The 20,361-nt window shown below is 38.1% G+C and overlaps 1 protein-coding gene across 4 annotated transcripts; it reads left to right on the top strand.

The window, feature by feature from the left end:
- The first annotated feature begins 6,861 nt into the window (after positions 1-6,861).
- KRT222 (keratin 222) lies at positions 6,862-16,112 on the top strand. Of its 4 annotated transcripts, none has more exons than XM_059046594.2 (6): positions 6,862-7,090; positions 10,388-10,516; positions 11,428-11,648; positions 13,230-13,306; positions 13,486-13,621; positions 14,029-16,112. In XM_059046594.2, exons 1-6 carry the CDS (start codon positions 6,995-6,997, stop codon positions 14,255-14,257), a joined length of 888 nt encoding a protein of 295 aa, XP_058902577.1. In that variant the 5' UTR covers positions 6,862-6,994; the 3' UTR covers positions 14,258-16,112. The 4 variants fall into 4 exon arrangements, with proteins under 4 accessions (XP_058902577.1, XP_066877448.1, XP_066877447.1 ...); XM_067021347.1 differs by having other exon boundaries at positions 6,883-7,172; XM_067021346.1 differs by having other exon boundaries at positions 6,886-7,090; positions 13,519-13,621; positions 14,029-16,095.
- The last annotated feature ends 4,249 nt before the right edge of the window (positions 16,113-20,361 follow it).

Below are 20,361 nucleotides of genomic sequence, written 5' to 3'. Positions count from 1 at the left end.
ATAAAATCAAAGCATCGTATAAGAAATTTTGGACCCGGAGCTAATGGTCAAGAAGAAAAACAGAACTACAAGAAATATTACAGGATAATTGAGGAACTTCAAAACAAGGTAAGAAACTTTGCAACTGCTGGATGAAAGAACTACACTAAAAATGACAAAATATTAAAAGATTAGCAACATCTTACACATATACCTGTACTTTTCTCAATTTAACCAGATTAAGGAATTTAGCAAGCAACAAAATATACCTCTTAGCAATATTAGTTTTTTTCTAATTAGCTCACTTTTATATAGTTCATTTTATGGAATGAGTTGTAGAAATGTCTCCAAAATACTTAAGTGAAATTAAACTAAGTAGATTGCCTACAGTTATTTTATTCTCAAAAGAAGAGATAAACGGTATAAAGAAATATTTAGGCAATTATTTAATGTATTTGTCATTAGAGAATCATATACATCTAAAATTTATTTGAAGACCCTGAAATTGTCATTGCTAAATACCAGTGCACAGAAGTTACAAATGTGAGTGTAACAAACACAACTTTTTTGTGTCCTGCTTTCCCAGATATCAGATGCAACCATTAACGACACCAGCTTCATGCTGCAGACTGACAATATAAAACTAGTAGCCGACAGCTTCAGACAAAGTAAGACATGGTTACCTTCAATGGCACGATGGAAGACATAAGCCAAGGAGATAAACACTATGTGAAGTCATGCTTATTTTTATACTGGAGTCACAAGATATGAAAAGAGTATTTTTCTTTTTAGAAATAAATGAAATCCTAAAAATGAAAAAAGTATTTTAGCTGAATACACTGTAGAAGGCCATTATTTACAAGAATGTTTTGTGTTCAAATAATCACTACCTAATTTATGTTTCATAAGTAAGAATTATTCCATTTATGTAAAGTTGAAAAACGTGTACTGTACCATTATGAAATGATGTATGGTTTAGTGATGCAAACAAAAAAGGTTAAACTAAAAAGAACAGCAAATAAAATATAAACACAAAATTCAGGGGCAGGAAGAGGGCATACAAGTGACTCAGTTGTACTGGTAATGACAACATTTCATTTCTAACCTGAGTGTGGTTCATGGGTATCTGCTGCATTGTTTTTCTCAATACATTGTACACAGTTTATAATTATTACTTTGCATCTATTCAATAATGCTTTTAGTTTCAATAAAGTAAAAAGGCTCGAATTTTGAAGGAAGGATTTGAATAGGCAGACATGAAGCCAATATGAATGAAGGAAAAGTGATAGGACTGACCATGATTTACATGGAACTATGATGTTGAATCTGGCAGAATAAGGAATTCACCTTTGGAGAATGACAGGGATAAGACTAGATTCATGGAATAGGGTCAAACCATGGAGGGGCTTAGCTTCTCTGAGGAGTAGAAACTAATGTTAAGTTCCACAGAGAACGCTTGGAAGCTTTAGGCTTAGGAGTAACCTATCAAGGGTTGATTAAGGAAATTAATACGACCTCTGCACACAAGAAGGATGCTATTTCCCCCAAAGGTTAATGCCAAAACCCCAACATATCACTCAGTAAAAACCCATCAAGATGAAGGATGGGTATGTGTCTGACTTGCTTGGCTTTATAAACACTAAAAACATGGGGAGTGTAATGGTTTTGAACTACTTGTCTGTCTCCTGGTAGTTCATCACGCCCACTCCCACATCCTTCAAGCAAATACGTGACTCTGTGTTCATCGCCTCAGGGGAGAGTGAAGCAAAATCCTTGGTCTTAGAAGGAAGAGCACTCAGAGTCCAAACAAAACGTTTAGGAGAAGCATCATTCATTCTACACATATTTATTGTCTCCCATCTCAGGGCCAGCACAAAGCTAGAAAGTGATGAGAGAGACATGAACATGATAGACATGTCTTGGGGCTTATGTTCTATAATAGAACCTTCAAGAATAGAAGAGCTTCCCCTGGACTGAAAGAAGAGGGGAGGAAGGAGGAGTGAAGAGACAGGGGCAGGGGTGGGTTCCCAAGAGAGGAGCCCCGGGTCCCGCTTCTGAGTCAGAGCCGCTGCAAAGCAGCAAAACGCGAAGTAAGTTTCGGGACCTGATGGCTTAAGAGCAAGGCACACTGCTTCTTAGATTGTGGCCCCAGGAAAGGGACAAGATCCAAATAGGTTATGGTTGATCAGTGTGTCTAGGCAGATGGAGCCACAGACCAGCTACCTGATATTTCCATGCCAGCGGCACACTGAAACAGCAGGATGGTTCTTAAGCCCTCAAGCAGGGAAGTATGGAAGCGAGAAGCTGGAGGCTGTAAGGGCAGATACAAATTCAAACTAAGAGGCTAAACCCTCCCTGTTGAAATAAGGTAAGACACACACACACACACACACACACACACACACACACATACACACACACACACAAACACACGCTTCCTTTTCTTAGAGCATTTACTTTAGAAACCTTGTAAATGTAAATTCTTTCTCTGTCTCTTTGAAACGTAAGTGAACTTAAAAGTGAAACAAGCCTTTGGCCAGCTTTACAACCTAGGAATATCTTTCTCAGGGACCTGGGAACCATACTTTGGAATGTAAATATCCAAGGAAAATAGCGCCCTGTCTCCCAGTTTCTGTGGGAAGGTAGGAGCCTCTCTCCAAAGCTACCTCCTGTTACAAGAAGTGTAATTTTCCTTCATGTGAAGCCTGTTAGTGAACACAGATGGTGACCCCGATTACCAGGTAAAGTTACCAGATGAACTGTCTGTGACAAATGGTGCTGTCAAGTCCTCTTACAGGAGGACTAGGTATGGTTTCTCTTGAGAACTGGGACGTAATGGGCTCTAGAAGGGGAAGATTTCCTTCTGTCTTTGCACTCTCCTATTGATTTCCAGGATGTGCATCACATTCTAATGTAATGCTTATCCAATAGCAAAAGTGTTTTCTTTCTCTACTACCTTTGCGGAGAGAATTTCTGGGCAGGGAGATTTTGTTGTTAACGTTTTCCCCAACAACGCAAATGGGACACGTGGGAAGAACGGAGACTGACTCAGTGAACCCAGACTTGGACAGATGACATCAAAGATGATACGGGACCCCATAGTCACAACTGCAGAATTGCCCCAAAACTTAGATGCAACGTCTTGGAGAAAAGGCGGGAAGCCCAATTGATGACATTTAATTACATATCCTGTACAGCATGGGAGCTCAAGACAAAGACTAATTAGTTATAGAAAAATACAGCAATGTATCTGTCCTGTCTATCTCAATCTACGGACTCAGATTTGCACCAACTATGGCAAAAACTGGGACTTGCCAATGTTTAACTTCGGGAGCCTTATTTCAGACACGTGAACTAACAACCCATTTCTTCTGGGTGAAGCATAGAGGGAAGTGAGCAGAAGAAAGCCTAACATTTGTAACAGTAATTCTCAAACTTTGCTGCACATTAGACCCACCTGGGGAATGTTTAAAACTCTTATGGGGGCTGCGGGGCGGGACCTGGATGGGGCAGGGCCAAGAGGGGCGGGGCAAGGAGGAAAAGGATGCGCAGGCAACATCCTGTGTTGATTAAATCAGAATCTCTGGGAGGGTGACGCGGCCACCAGTAGCTTTTAAAATTCCCCAGATGAGTTCATTGTGCGGCAAGTTTGAGAAGCAGTGATTTAAAGTGGTCCTTCTCACACTTTGGTGTGCACACGAATCACCTAGAGATCTTCTTAAAATGCAGATTCCGACCTAGTAGGTCTAGGGCGGGGCCTGAGAGTCTGCTTTCTAACAAGCGCTCACTCTAAGTAACAAGGATTGAAGGGCCTCTATTATGTGCTCAGTGTTTTACTTCTGATTACTAAGAAGTTACCTATCAGTTATGCTGGAAAGAGTAGGCTCTGGAGTCAGACTGCCTGGCTTTGGATCTTGGCTCTGCACTTCATTGGACTTCAGTATCTTCACCTATAAAATGAGGATGATGATAATGGTACCTACCTATGCTCGTAGTAGTAATAGTATGAGGAGTATATCATTAGTCTCATTTTACAAATGAGGAAATTGAAGTTCAAAGAGCATCAGCACACCTTGCTAGTAATTGGCAGGCAGAGGCTTGACCCCAGATCTTTTCCCTTTAAAGGGTCTAGATTGAATTTAATCTAATTACCCTCCCTCTTCCTGATTCTGATCATGGAACCACTCACGTTCTAGTCGCAGAGAGTGTGAACCTGTATCATCTCTGCCCTCCCCTCCCCTTCCCTTCATAATCAGTTGCCACTTTTGCTAAAACTCACTGATTTCATGCATGCTCCCCTTTCCTCTATGCCCATGGCATTACTCAAACCCAGTTTCCAATGATCGCCCAGCCAGAACTTCAAAAATAGCTTTACGTTTCTTGTTTCTTTTCGTAAACACTGGTTCTCTAATTGGTGTCCTTATTCTGAAATGCTCTGCACTACTCCCCAATTAATCTGACCACGTGACTCCTCGTTTCATAAACCAGCAATGATTCTCCATCTCTTCCCCCCACAATATGCCCCAAAAGCTCACCTCTCCTCTTCAGAACTCTTCTAGCAATTTGTCTGTACCCAACACACCTCTGTGCAAAAAGTAGCCATCTGATAACTGAATGAATGAATGAATGGCCTTCAGTCTTGAATTCTAACTCCAAAGGGTCTGGAGGCTCCCTCTCATGAATGTCCCTAGAGCTTGTGTTCTCAACCACAGCATTTTGACCATTGTGAGGTATGTTATAATTAATTTGTTTCTATTAATAAAATACATTTTCAAATGATTTACTTTTCTAATAACTAGAGTGGGTTCAAGATGATCCCTATGAGAAGTGTGGGGGTCCCTGCTTATTTGCACTCTGTTATGATTTCTGAAGCATAAAGAACAGTGTGTAACTATAGCTAACGCACTGAGAATTGCATGGATCCTGCAGTTTTATTTATGCCACAGCCTTTAATGGACATCATTACTGATTTCTTTAATAAAGGACAGTATTTTTTAAAGTAAATTAGCAGTATTTTTCCTTGAAAAGTGACATTTGAGATCTTGAATTAATTAACTTCATTACTCACATGTGTGGCGAGCATTGCCCTCTGAGGAATGCGCCATTAAGACCCTCATAAGCCTCAGGGCCCGATTGTACTCTCCTTGGTATGCATCCTGGACTTTATGGTTTGAACGTAAAAAAGGAGATGGCCTTTGGCCAGATCGCTCCAGAGACCTGCTCAGATACTGAGAGTCCCTGGTTGTTCCCTAAAAGCTAGGCAAAGCAACCCTGGAGGGGAAGTTGGTGCCTTTGTGGAACAAGCAATAAACCCGCTGATGCAGATATGGTGGCGACTAGCCCAGAGGAAAGCCCAGTTCTATAGAAAAATGTTTATACAAAGTTTCTGCTTTAGGGCACAATGACTATGCAAAGTCCCTGCTTTAGGGGTATATATATATGACTATGCTTTGCTATTAAATTTGCCTTGCAACCATCAGTTGTCTGTGCCCTTCTGATCCCATACCTTGGTGCTTTCCGTTCCCTACCCCCTCTCATCGATTGTTGCTGCACTTTGAGGACCCGCCATTGTGACCGGTAGGGAGGGTGGAGGAGGCGTGGGTCAAATGAAACAGAGTATAAGAATGACCTCGCCTCTCAGCAGGGGCTCTGGTCAGCCAGCTTTCTTTGGAGGCGACTGTGGGAATGCCCAGCACAGATTGGACTGGCCAGGAGCGAGTTAATTCCGAAATTAAAAGAGCATGATGCACATTCAAAGGCCCTGTGAGCACTAGAGCCAAAGATTGATTATTTCCTGAACTACACTCCAGATACACTTTCAGCCAAGCCACTCTACAAATAACAGTATCTCAAAAATATTTTGAGTCACACAGCCAGCTTGCCAGGCTAAACAAGGAATTTAGGTGGGGAGAGACATAATGCACGGGCAGATGGGACAATATTTGGAATACAGCCAAGGAGTCAAAGTTCCAGTGCCAAGGATGCCATTACATCACCATACATCCTTGGGAAAGATGCCCTAACCCCTCCTGCCTCGGGCTTGTCATCTTTACAGGTTACAAAATGACAGGGATTGTGACTACTGAATGGAATGACAGTTGTAAAGGTGCTTTTTAAAGTTAGAAGAGTTGCACAAATGTTATATTTACAAGTAGGAGCTGTCATTAACTGTTTACTCATGAAGGAGTAACCCCACAATACATCTTACCTCAATGAACACATTCTGCCCAGGGACCATCTGATTGTATTTCTTCAACCTTATTAAAACGTTGGAAATGTTAACTGTCAGCTCTCAGACTCTGTTAGCACTTATTTACAGCCATAGCTTCATCCGTAATGTATCTTCAGGAATTCACAACAATATGTCAAAGCCTGCCGTCAGACCAGCAGCCCACCATGAGCCACGCAGCATGTATTTAAGAGAAATACTGTCAGTCAGCCCTGTGGCTGATGACCACTGTCAGCTGAATATGATGGTAGCTTTTTCCAATAACTGTCAGAATATTCAAGGTTTACAACATATTCTAATGCCCTCCCACAGCATTTCTGTGTAAATTATCCAAATGGTGAGGAAAGCCATAAAAGGAAAGCTCAGTTACCATGTTTTGAGCCTAGATTTATTTCCATGCAATATCTTGGGAAAACAAAATACAATTTTCTTTATGTTATGCCCCGTTTCCTTTCCACAAGCTAAATTAACTTTCCCCCTCAATGGGCTCAGTTTTAGAGAAGCAATTCAAGAATACTGAGACTGTTTTCATTTTTCTGTTACTTTACAGAGAGCCTGACACGTCTACTAGATCAACAACAACAGGAGAAAAGGGTTTATCAAATATTTGCATAATTGATTAGAAACCCGGCATATCCGTGGCTTCCGGGGGGGAAAAAAAGGAGCTCTGTATCTTTAAGGCTCCATGGAGCTGTCTCTGCGCGCGATGCAGACAGAGCAGGTTCTGCGGCAGAGACTCATCCTATCGATAAGGTTCTGATAGCCAAGGTGGAGGATGGGAAAAGAATGGAGCTGTCCCAGCTACTCAATGAGATCAGGGCAAAATATGAAAAGCTCCTCACCAGAAATCAGATAGAGACCGTGCTCTCAACAAGGATCCAGGTAATGATTTCATACAGACAGGCATCTTCCAGGATAAGGAGACAATCCATGTCTATCCAATTCCTGCCCCGGCCTCTCTGAGGTACAGTATTTCCTTTTCAATGCAGCATATACTGGGGAAGGAATTTAGGTTTTATTGCAAAGTGACTGGGACTACAGGGGGAAAGGCTGTGATTATTACTGTTAAATAACCATTAAATGAATGTTGATTGATACATTTGATTTTTATATAAATCATGAGGTTACTATCATTAACAAAACATGGAATCAACATGCAATAAAATGGTGCATTCTAATCTCTTTTAGATCTACAGGAAGGAACATTTCAGATACCCTTCCAAGCTATTATGGAGTTATTTATAGAGATAATATAAATAACATCTTTAAAATGACAAGCTTTATAGTTAAGATTTATTAGCTTCCACACTTTGCAAGATAAAACTAAGTAAAATATTTCTAAAAGGTTTCTATCATTTTTTAATGAGTTCAATTTTATACCAGATTGTTATAAATAGAAATCATCTGAGTATGTGAACATGGCATTCAGAAACAATTATATAAATTGGGACTATCAAAATTGCCAAATCGAAAATGACTTTCTACTTCAATTACAGGTTTTTGCTTTTGTACTAAAAGATGAGAAATGTTTATTTCTAATACTAAGCATTCAAATTTAAGTATTTTTTAAAAAGAGAATCAAGTTAAATAAAAGCTAAATCCTAATTTCATAGACTTACTTTGTTTTAAAGTGACAATCACCTTTAGTAATAAATTAAGGTCTCATCTCTAAACAAATGAATAAACAACTCTTTTAGAAACAAAGATTCAGAAATTCAGGGATTTTTTTTTTTTTTTTTTTTTTTAGTTTACCTATCATATCTGAGTACAAGTTCTATTCCAAGCACCCAAACACAGCAAAGAGTTTACTTAAGAACATACCCAAAAGGGAAAAAATATTGCTGGGAAATCATAGGACATTACTGCATGCAACTCATTTTTAGTAACAACATACATTTAACTTCTGGGTAACATTTTCGGTCTTCATAAAGAATTATCAGCATCGTAGATGAAGCAAATTCACTGGGATATTTGATTGAAGTGTTGGAATAGTTCACTCACCTTTTACAAAGAGAAGAAAACAATTAACAGATGACAATTTCTAAAAATTATAAGCCAAATAACCATTTTATTTTGCAATAATAGAAATACAAGTCATTTAGTTTACAAGTCATTATGCTGAAGTGAATAAAGTGAAAAAGCAAGACTACAGTAAGTTTTGTTTCATCTTCTTAACATAAAACTAGGGGATTTTTTTTCAAATAATTTAGAAAATCAACTGGAATAAATTCAAGGAAGCCTGATTACTTACTTGTTACAAAATAAACATAAGCTATTTTAGTTATTTACTGCTGTATAACAAACCACTCCAGAACTTGGTGGATTAAAACAATTGTATTGTCTTTCACGATGCTGTGGGTTGACTGGGTTCCGTGGGGGCTATTCTTCTGCTGCACATGACATTGGCTAGAACTTCAGCCATCTTGGGGCAAAACTAGGTTGGGACATCCAAGGTGGCTCACTCCTGTGTCTGGCACCTTGGCAAGGCATTTCTGGAAGGCTGGCTCAGCTGAGACAACTGGGCCTGTTTCTCTCCATCTGGCCTCTCTACGTGACCTCTCCAACAGGGTATCCAGTTCTCTTACCTGTTGGCCCAGAGCTCCCAAAATCATAGGAGTGGAAGTCATCTGGGTCATCTCATCTAAGGCTTAGGCCTAGAACTGGCACTTCAGCTATATTCTACTGGCTAAAACAAGACACAGGTTATCCCAGATTCAGTGTGGAAGAGGACCAAACAAGGACATGAATCTGGGGAGGTGTGATTCATTGGGAGCCATCTTCGGAATCTAGCTACCACACAAGCCTAGCTGCCAGCTCCTCACTCAACATCCAAGAGACCAGCATTTTTATGCTCTTCTATTTCCAAAATTCTTGTCATCCTCTTTTGTAGTTGCTCTGATATGTGTTGCTGCTTGGCTTTGCCAACTTAACACTAAGAATAAGTGATACAACAAACCAAAAGAAATGAATGAATTTTGTTGTCTAATATCTTGCGCTAAACTTTATTGACTTTCATTTAATCCAATATTGCCTTTTAAAAAAAATCTATGGTACCACCAAATTAAATTTTTTACATTTTAAAATGCACTTATATATACACATTAAGAAGTTCTAATTTTTGCTTCAAAATACTTCAATCAATTCCATACATTGCTCCTACTGTACTTGGGGCCAAATGTTGAGAATTCTGTCAAAAGATACTTTCATTTAATCCCAACATCAGCATAAGAACACTTAAAGCTGAATATAAAATAATCCACCTGTTATTTAATATAAGAACATTTAGAAAACAGTCTTTAAAGAAGTCATTTCTGCTACCACCTTGGATATCCAAAATTAAAATTAACATGCCTTCTAAAAAAGGTAACTCAACAATGGGTTCTCTTAATACCGAAGTCTATTATAGAATCTCTAATGCCTATGATAACTTAACTCTCTAAATGATTCATAATATACTTTCTAGCAGTATTGTAAATTATCCTGTAAATTATTGTAAAGTATCCTGTCCATCGATCAGAAATGATCGATTTAGGATATATAGCTGTTTATCTGCTTTTATGAAGCAGCCTACAAGAAAATATGGGGGGGTGGGTAGTAGCTAATTTTCTTTCTTTCTTCCTTAATGATGCCATAAACAATAGAAAGTTAAGAATCAGAGGTCTCAGGACTTCCCTGGCAGTCCAGTGGTTAAGACTTCGCCTTCCAGTTCAGGGGGTGTGGGTTCAATCCCTGGTTGGGGAGCTAAGATCCCACATGCCTTGCGGCCAAAAATCCAAAACAGAAAACAGAAGCAATATTGTAACAAATTCAATAAAGACTTTTAAAAAATGGTCCACATCAAAAAATTAAAAAAAAAAAAAAGGATCAGAGGTCTCAAACTTAGGTCCTGCAAACTTACTTCTCATTAAATGTATTTTTCTACATTTCATAGACTGTCATGGTAGGAAAAGAATTTTGAGGTTCATTTTACATCCTAGAAAACTGAGGCTAAGAGTGCAATTGACTCGCTCACGAATTTAATTAATTAGTAACTGAGCATCAAGCAGAACACACATTGGTAATTTAAAAATTTAAAGAAAAAACTATTTGATTCCTATACTATTTTTCTATAACTGCTTTTAAATGTCTCATTTTCAAGAGTCCTTTTTTTTGTTGTTATTGTTGTTGTCTTTCTTCTAGTTGGAGGAAGATCTAAGCAAAAAAATGGACAAAGATGAAGAGGCTTTAAAGGCAGCTCAAGCAGAACTCAAGGAAGCCCGACGCCAGTGGCATCACCTGCAAGTGGAAATTGAATCTCTCCATGCTGTGGTGAGAATAATCTCAAAAGCAACTGGCCCATTGAATCCCCCAGATGTTATCTGATTAAGAGAAGGAAAGGAATAATGTCCATTACTGGCCAGTGAGAAACTGAAAATCAGACCACTGAATTCCATCCATGGACCTAGTTCAACTACCACCGCCCTGCCTCCATCATGGCAATAACTATTGTCAATTCACTCAAGGTTTATTCACACCTTTAAAAATGAAATAACCGGGGCTTCCCTGGTGGCGCAGTGGTTGGGAGTCCACCTGCCGATGCAGGGGACATGGGTTCGTGCCCCGGTCCGGGAAGATCCCACGTGCCGCGGAGCGGCTGGGCCCGTGAGCCATGGCCGGGAGAGTACCGCAAAAAAAAAAAAAAAAAAAAAAAAAAGAAATAACCCTCGCTTATCACCCTGGGGTTCTCTAATTGTTAGAGTAGGGGAATAGAGCCTTTGTCATTATCCAAGGTCGTAACAGTGGGGAGTCTTTTATCCATACCACTGAGAATTCTAATAGAAAAATATTTAAACACTTTCTGAAAATGCCTTTTATAAGCAGTCTGCTCTGGCTTTGATATTTAATATTCTATATTTTTCAATATTTAAGAAATCAAATAAATTAGGGTGTAATAGACTAATCACACTGCAGATTTTTTTTTTTTTTTTTTTTTTGCCATTAAGAATTATCACAGGATTCCTTTGAAATAGTAAGCTCTCTAGCTGTAAATAGAAAATACAGCTTTTTAAAATTTGGGTCATACCTAAAGCTGTAAGGAAATACCTCTTGCATAAGGGCTGTACAATTATTGCAACCTTTTTAAGAAAGAAGAGAACTCAATAGAACAAAAACATTGCAAATCAGATTTCAGAAACACAGTTAGTTTCCCTGATTCACTGATGAAGATCTGTATAAAACAGGAAAGGGGCCTTGAAAACTCCCTACAAGCCAGTGAACAACATTACCAGATGCAGCTGCAAGACCTAGAGGCAGTGATTGAAGGACTAGAAAAAGAGCTTCAGGAAGTAAGGCGCGGCATTGAAAAGCAGCTTCAAGAGCATGAGATGCTCCTCAACACGAAGATGAGGCTAGAACAAGAAATCGCAACTTATCGCCGACTCCTAGAAAAGGAAGAAATCAGGTACCTAATTCCATATAGTGAATGACCAGAAATACAGACCCATTTATGTCACTGAGATAGAGAAATTAAATCTAAAACCCATCATAACCAAGGCATGCTCACAGAGTTCCTACCACAAGACAGGATTAGTAGGCACTGCAAAAAATATGCGGGAGAACTATTTCCAGCCTCCCAAAATTATGAACAGAGTAGCCAAAGTCAGGGACATTAGCTACAACAAAGAGCACAGAAAGCCTAGAACAAAATGTAAACAATTCTCCATCGCTACAAAAATGACCTTCCTTAATTTTCTCACTTTCCTTGCCATTCACCCCTTTTAGAATTAGTCAGTGCCTTCTATGGACCACCCACAAAGAAAGTTTGAAAAATTCACACATTACCACATTCCTCCTCCCACAAGGGCCCACTCCCCACACACATCAAACACCAAAATAATAATAACCATTATTATAACCATAATAATAATAATGTTATTATTACTATTATAGTACAACCACGGAAAGCAATGTTGTTCTGAGTACATGATTTGAAAGATTTCCAGATATCCTGGTAATGAAAGGTATCAAAAAAGGAATTCTTATTAATTCACATAATTTCATAATCTGCAATCACGTATAAGGTCATATGGCTTTGAGCACAGCACAATGTACAATTTTCTATGTTCCCATAAAAAGAAAACCTTTATTCCTGCTTACTTCAGAATTCTGAGTCCTCTATAAAACTGGAGGAAACTACTTTCACCTATAATAATTCTCGACATTTACTAAATCTTTGAAAAACATAAATTGAATTAAAAATATGCCACTTACTAGCTAAGTGATGCTGGGAAAGTTACTGAATCTCTCTGTTCCTCAGTTTTCTCATCTATAAAATGGGAATAATATTGCCTACCTCAAAACTGCTGAGGATTAAATGAATTGTTTGTAAAGTGCTTAAAACAGTGCTATGTAAATATATATATAGCTATATACATATAATTTATTCATTATGAAATAAAATGGTTGTAAATTTTATTTAATGCCTAATCATTCAAGATGTTGATAAAGTGGTCTTTAACATTCCTTTAATATAATTTTAAAAATTTTATTATGCTATATTTAAGATACACAGGTATCTTAAATTTAAGATAAATATACAAAGTATCAAGAAAAATATAATGAACTCCCATGTTTAAGAAGTGAGACATTTACAATGTTATTGAAGTCCCCCCCAATCCCCACCCCCAGCACCTAAGCCACACCCCCACCAATCTCATTCTCCTCCCTCAGTCTAACCTGGCTCCCAGATCTGATGCTTATGTCTCATTAGTCTCATTATATATCCCTAAGCAAAATGTGAAATTGTTTTACATGTTTTCTAACCTTGATAAAATTAGTTACAATGTATCTTTCTTTCCCCACTCAATGTTATACTTGGGAGATTGTTCCCTCCAGATAGAGTATACCCCTAGTTCACTAATTTTCACTAAGTAGTATTTCCTTTGTATGACTATGCTACAATTTATCCATTCTCTTATTTGTGAGCATTTGTTTCGATTACATGCTGATAAAATGTTGCTCCTATAATTCTTTCCAATTTCAGATATTATGGTTGCATCCAAGGTGGGAAAAAAGAACAAAAACCTACCACAAGTAGAGTTGGTTTTGTTTTACCTTCAGGTGAGTTTCTGATATAAGTTAACTAACTTAAAAAGTGAAGTGCCATTTATAGGGATTACAAATAAATACTCTAAAGTAGCAAAAACAAGCAATATTTGAATAAAGTTTTGACATACAAATTGACTGTGAATAGTACTTCAACATTGTAATTTAATATTTCATAAATAATATTTTCACAGCCATTATAAATGAAATATCTTTTTCAACAAAAGTCCCACAGAAGTATGAGAACGAAAAAGTGGAAACAGTGACCAAACAAGCAATATTAAATGGAAATGTCGTGAAAGAAAGCGCTGAAGCTCATGGCACTGTTCAGTAAGTAAAAAATTTTGACTAACAGTGAACATATGCCAAAAAAATTAACTTCAATTGAGTAATCTCAGCAATCTTTGAACGTTTCCAAACATAATTTTATATATTGTGATTTTTAACCTGACATGAATAAATATACATAAACAAAAACTCAGATGAAGTACTCTATCCTTAATTGACCATTTTTCCAAAAATATAACCAAAACATGAGAATTCCATAGAATCAGTTAGAAATTTTATTCATGATTTTTAAAGACTATAATAAATGTCACAATGTAAATTATAAATTATAATTTAAAATGTAAATATAAATTACATTTCTTGATTTATTTTTCATATACAATACATATTACATGTTTTTTACTATAGCCATACTTCTTCATATAGAAAGATTTATTTTATCATTTCAGGACAGAGAAAGTGGATGAAGTTATTAAAGAATGGGAAGGTTCCTTCTTTAAAGATAACCCTCGATTAAGGAAAAAATCTGTTTCTCTTCGATTTGATCTTCATTTAGCAGCCACTGATGAAGGGTGCTTACAGACTAAGCAGGATAATCTACCAGATATAGAAGTCAGGCTTATCATGAGAAGATCATGCAGTATCCCCTCTATCAAACCTCCATCAGCAGCTAATTAATCCAAAGACAGTATTTGACTTGATGTGAAAATGACATTAGGTTGGACCAAGGTAGGCCTGCTGACGACCTTCTGTCCCAAAATGTAAGTTACTAAGTATGTACGTTATGACCAATGTATGACTCTTCAGAAAAAAAAAGGGGGGGTACAAAATGTCTCTGAATCTAATTATAGTTGTATTTTTTTGGACAGAGGGAGCTTAAAATCAGAAATTTAGTACAGTTTCTATTTTATTTATTCTCCAAATAGTCTTCTTTTTCCCTTGAAATTTTTATCAGAGACTGTAGGCATTAAGATGGTTTAGTTAAGCCTTTGAAATTTCACTCAGTGGCTGAACATTCTAAGGAAAAGGGAATAGTCTGTTTAAATATGATTGTATTATGTTAAGAACCACACTGAGTTATTCATCATTATTCCATGACTGGTTATATCTAAAAAGATTTTTCTACTTAAAAAAAGAAAGCAATTATAAATGAACCTTTAAAGAAGACATTCACTTAACCAAATGTTTTCCTTTTGAGATAATAATTTGCACAGGTAGAAAAATAACAGTTATTTTCTGCAAGATGTTTTGAACAAACTATAGAAAACACCCCAGGGCTAATTTGATGATTAAATTAATCTTCATCTGAAAGCTTTTTGTAATCATTATCTGATTTCCAGAGAGTTAACTTTATTCTAAGAACTTTAAAGGTTGTGTCCTCCCCCACAAAACAATCAGAAGTCCAGCTGCACAAAAAGAACATGAAAGCTAGTTACTCCGATTACTAGAACAGTTAATCCACCCTCTCACCATCCCACCTTTTCCATCTGTAAAGTTAAATGTAATTAATTTGAGTCTCTGATGCAAGCATTAAAGATACTATATAAAGTATTATAAATATTTCTTGTGAACATTTATGTGAATTAAGATAACAGTATTGTTATCTAAGCTAAGAGTATTTGCAGGATTTATGTTTTTAAATTGTTCAAACTCTAATAAATATGGCTAGAAAATATATTTGTGAATAAGTCAAGTATTGTTGCAAAGTTTTTTTAACTATCTAATTTGTTTAATACAGGTATATTTAAAGACCTTAAATAATAAATACCTGTTTTAAAACATTAGAAATTTATAGGCTATCAATTTTTTTCTAAGCAGAAAAAAACACTGAGTACAACTCACCATACTTTCTTCCCAGCTAAAGTATCATCTAAGGGCTACAGCTGTTAGCATATTAATACAGCCTTTACAACTCTCCCTCTCTCTTTCTCTCTTCTTTCTTTCAACCAAAAAAAAAAAAAAAAGTATATTTTAACCAGAAGAAAATTATGTTAAATAATCTTTAACATAATACAGGGAATCACATTTAAATTTTCTTTTGATTACTTCAGATTTCTTTTAGCCTGGCTTATTCTGTTCAGTGAAAGGGATGATTTTGTTTTGTCAAGGATACAACAGCATGTTAAGTGCTTATTCTTGCATAAGCATCTGACCTAAAATACATCCTACACATAAAAATGTTTTCATTCAATATTAGTTAAATGCTACTAACTTTATTAAAGCTTTGGAAATGCAATCATATAAGCTATTGTACTAAAGTTACTGTACTAAGTAACAGTTATCATAAATAAAGAAATATATCTAGTGTAATCTATATGCCGTGTCGAAAACTTAGTTCTGGGCATCATGAATGTAACTGCTTGTTATAGTAATTCCACTATGCAGCTATTGTGTGTATTACATGTACATTTTAAAATACAGTACTTGAATTTATAACAGAGTTTTATTTGCTTTGGGGCATTTTAAATTGGGATATGAATTTACCAAAGTAAATGATACCACTACAATAAAAAAAAATTGAAACATGAACTACAAACCTGCATTGTATTTGAGTTTGATATATTGTTTTGAGTTTAATTGTTCCAATATTGTTAGCTCAATTGGGGAATGAAAAAAACTGTACCCAAGGTGCACAAAACACAATTTTTTTTTTTTTTTTTTTTCCGGTACGCGGGCCTCTCACTGTTGTGGCCTCTCCCGTTGCGGAGCACAGGCTCCGGACGCGCAGGCTCAGCGGCCATGGCTCACGGGCCCAGCCGCTCTGCGTCACGTGGGATCTTCCCGGACCGGGGCACGAACCCGTGTCCCCTGCATCGGAAGGCGGACTCCCAACCACTGCGCCACCAGGGAAGCCCTAAAAGCACAATTTCTATACTTTTTTTAACAACAGAAAAATTAAGAGTATATTCTAATAAATGGCATATTCTAATTAAAAAATAAAAATAATCCCATGATCCTGGGAAAAGTATAATAACGGCAGAGCCACCATTTGCAGAGTGTCCACTCTGCTCCTGGCCCTGTACTCAGCATCTTCGTACACAATCTCTAATTCTTACAACAATCCCACAGATGAATAATATTATCCTCACTGGATGTATGAATAGAAATTAATATTCTTCAATCTCTCTGAAATGGTTCAAATGCACCCTTCCATAACAAAATACAAAAGTAAATAATAATTCCAGTTACCAACAATTGCAGGATATCAGCCCTGGGACTGTCAGTAATGACCCACGTAACCAGGAAGGAATCACTTAAATTCCCTAGGCCTCAATTTTCACACCTGAAAATTAAGAGAAAGATGTTGGTTGATCAGAACTCCTACCCTGCCTACCTCACAGGAATGTTTGAAATAGTATACATGTGAAAATATTTGGCAAAGCACTACTCAAATATACAGTACTATTTGGATGAAAATGGTCAGTGGGAGAGAAGAATTTGTGAGGACAATTATAGCTGACGATGAGTAAGTAATAGTTCAAACATAACAGGTAAAGAGAATTTTTTAAATTCTTCAATTACTGCCAGAAGAGTTATTCTTTCCCAGTGAGTTACCCAATTTGAACTGTTCTACCATGATAGTTTAAAGTACAAAATGTTCTCCAAAGTAAAAAAAAAAAAAGTTTAAAATAATTTGAAAGTTTCCAATGGAATCATGTTATGGTACATGGGCCAAAAAATAAACTTCAGTTAAATAATATGCATACACACATTACTCAAATTAGCAACACACGAAATGAAAAGAAAGTCTGTGCACAGGGTAGAATTTGGTTCTACATTTGTAAGTTATGGCCATCATGTACACACAGATTGCCAACATTCATGGGCATAGTACAAAGAAACATTTTGAAATAAGGTGTATGTGCAAACCAGTACAAGCCTTTTCCAGTTTCCCTCACCCATTTCTTTAGACCCTAGACCAGGATTGGCAAACTTTGTAAAAGCCCACATAGCAATTATTTTAGGTTTTTCACGCCATACAATCCCTGTAGCAACTATACAATTCTGCCCTTATAGTTGAAAGCAACTGCTACATAAATAATATGTAAATAAGTGGGCATGGCTGTGTCCTAATAAAACTACAAAAACAGGAGGCAGCCCAGTCCTGGCCTGCACCTGCAGTTTGCTGTCACCTGCCCTGGACCCTCAAATAAGGCCTGTGGATGACACACCATACCCCAAGTTCTCCAGGACCATTCTGTTTTCAAACACTTTCATCCTTTTCTGCACCATGTGTCAAAGTTCATGTCCCAAATCCCCAGGTATTTTGAAGGTAATGCAGAAGGCTGTAAAAACAAACCATACTTTGTCGAAGTCTACAAAATATCGTGAATCACTCAGACCTGGAAATCTTCTGGGCTTCAGTATTTCACAACAGTTTCTAGTGATAGCAACTGAATAGCCATAACTTCTGCCTTCACGGAAACGGCTGAGAAAACTAGCTTATTTCACCATTTTTCCTACAGCCAGAATTTTTTTTTTAATATCCAGACTTTATAAGCTTTTTGGCTCAGACAGAGTTCTGTTCTCCCTTTCCCTATTTTAAGGGGGAAAAAAATCCATTGAAAAAAAGCTTCATTAGAACAAACTGCAGACAAATTGCACGGTTCAGTGTTCGGTTCAAAATTTTTTTTTTTTGGTGGTACGCGGGCCTCTCACTGTTGTGGCCTCTCCCGTTGCGGAGCACAGGCTCCGGATGTGCAGGCTCAGTGTCCATGGCTCACGGGCCCAGCCGCTCCACGGCAAGTGGGATTTTCCCGGACCGGGGCACGAACCCGTGTCCCCTGCATCGGCAGGCGGACTCTCAACCACTGTGCCACCAGGGAAGCCCTCAAAATATTTCTGAGTCACAGAACTCTTTGGAAATCTGTTAAACTCCAAACCCTCTATCTGGGGGTTAAAAAAAAAAGCATCTAAAAATTGTGTACAATTCTAAAGCATTATAAAGGAATAAACCTCCTAGAACCAATTCACACAGACTACTAGGTATCCAAGGACTATGGGTTTTTCCTTGTTCTCTCCCATTTTCTCCTCTTTCTTCCTCCGCAGTCATGGTTCTCATTCTACCCCTAATTGTCTCCCTCCCAGCTTCTTCCCACATTACTATAGAAAGAAATGAGAGACCTGGGCTTCAATCCCAGCTTAATCACTTACTAGTTTTGACTTCCCTGCTTCGAGGCGGGGAAGAAGAATCTCAAGGAAATATGAGCACTGTCAGAGAGGAAAGCAGGCCAAGTTCCCGAATCTTGTTGCCAGAAAGAAAACTAAACTACTTGGTCCTAAGACTATCACTGTGGTTTACCATAAGAAGCCTGCGAGGGCTCCCAACGACTTCACAGTTACATATAGCTCAACAGTCATGTTAATGATGCATACCATGTTTTCCAGGAATAATCACCATTCCAAAAGTCTGTCCTGCAGTTCCCATAAATATCCCTGTCCATGAAAGATCATATGTGCTGATGTTTGCTTGGAGAAAAATCAACAGCAATTCAGTGTAAGTTGAATCCACTCTTCGGTCTTAATCTCTAGGGCTTTCTCTCTTATATCTTCCCTATATTCCTCCTTTCTTAATTTTGCAAATCTTCGGAGCACAGAAGGAGCCAAAGGAAAGAAAATGAGATAGCCATTCATTTATCCACTCCACAAATATGGGCACCTGAATGGGCACTGTTCCAGACGTCGAAAGCCCCCCTCCCTCAAGGAGCTTTCATCCTGATGGGAAGAAAAAGACAACAAAATAAGCACATAACAAATAGAGTATGTTAGGTGGTGATAAATACTGTAGAAAAAAACAAAGCACAAACCATGAAGAGAATGGAGGTTGGGGAATGAGATGCAGTTTTACATAGGTCAGGAAAAACCAACTGCGAAGGTGACATCTGAGTAAAGACCAGGAGGTGAGAAAGTGTATCAATGTCACTCCTCCTCCGAGAGCCCCTCCTTTCCTTTTCCACCATTTTTGTGCCACTCTGTTCGCACTACAGTGTGCTTTGTTCCTAACACTCAGCACCTGCAGCTTTTCTGCAGAAGACTGCCTAGAGATGACACAACCCAGCACCTGCCCCGGCACCGCACTTGCCCAGTCCCCCAGAGAAAGAAGGTACTGGGCTTCCCTGCTGAGGCATTCGTGTATCTTACATTAATCCATATCTCTGATGCATGTACATATATACATATATGCTTTTTTTTTTTTTTTCTCCTCTACGTGGCTTGCAGGATTTTAGTTCCCCGACTGGGGATGAAACCGGGCCCCCTGCAGTGGAAGCACGGAGTCCTAACCACTGGACCGCCAGGGAATTCCCTGATGCTTATATATTTTTAAAAAGCAATTTCATGTACATTATCTCAAGCACCACTCAGGCCTCCCATTATCCTTTGATGAGCTCCTTTTTAGTCTTTCCCTTTAACATGCTCTTCAACTTCACTAATCTCTAATCATGAGTATAAAAATATTGGAGGTGTAAGAACTGGACAGTGGGTTCAGCTGGACGGCTTTGCTGACTTCTAGAGATGCCCTAGCCTCTGCTGGCACACCCAGGATGGTGGCTAAGGGCAGCCGGAGAATTCAATCAGTCACCCTAAATGTCAACACTGTTTTCAAGTAATTTCAGATCCTTCTCGCTCCACAGTGTCCCACATCGGTCAGGTGTTCATATATCCAAGGAGAAGCTCCTATCTAGTAAACCAACGTAGTCATGATTTAGTGGAAAGAGCCCTGGACTAGACCAGAACCTGCCTCAATACACATTTACTGAGCATCTAACAACGGGTCAAGCCCT

This window comes from Kogia breviceps, chromosome 19, assembly GCF_026419965.1.
Source record: "Kogia breviceps isolate mKogBre1 chromosome 19, mKogBre1 haplotype 1, whole genome shotgun sequence".
In the NCBI taxonomy this organism is placed as follows: Eukaryota; Metazoa; Chordata; class Mammalia; order Artiodactyla; family Physeteridae; genus Kogia; species Kogia breviceps.
Note: the sequence above shows the minus strand (reverse complement) of the source record. Positions and strands in the feature narration are given on the sequence as shown.

Bases quoted from the DNA above. Each gene is read 5' to 3' on its own strand.
- KRT222 (XM_059046594.2), top strand. From the start codon at position 6,995: ATGGAGCTGTCCCAGCTACTCAATGAGATCAGGGCAAAATATGAAAAG. The intron at 10,517-11,427 runs GTGAGAATAATC...TGTATAAAACAG, and splicing joins TTGAATCTCTCCATGCTGTG to GAAAGGGGCCTTGAAAACTC. The intron at 13,622-14,028 runs GTAAGTAAAAAA...TTATCATTTCAG, and splicing joins GAAGCTCATGGCACTGTTCA to GACAGAGAAAGTGGATGAAG.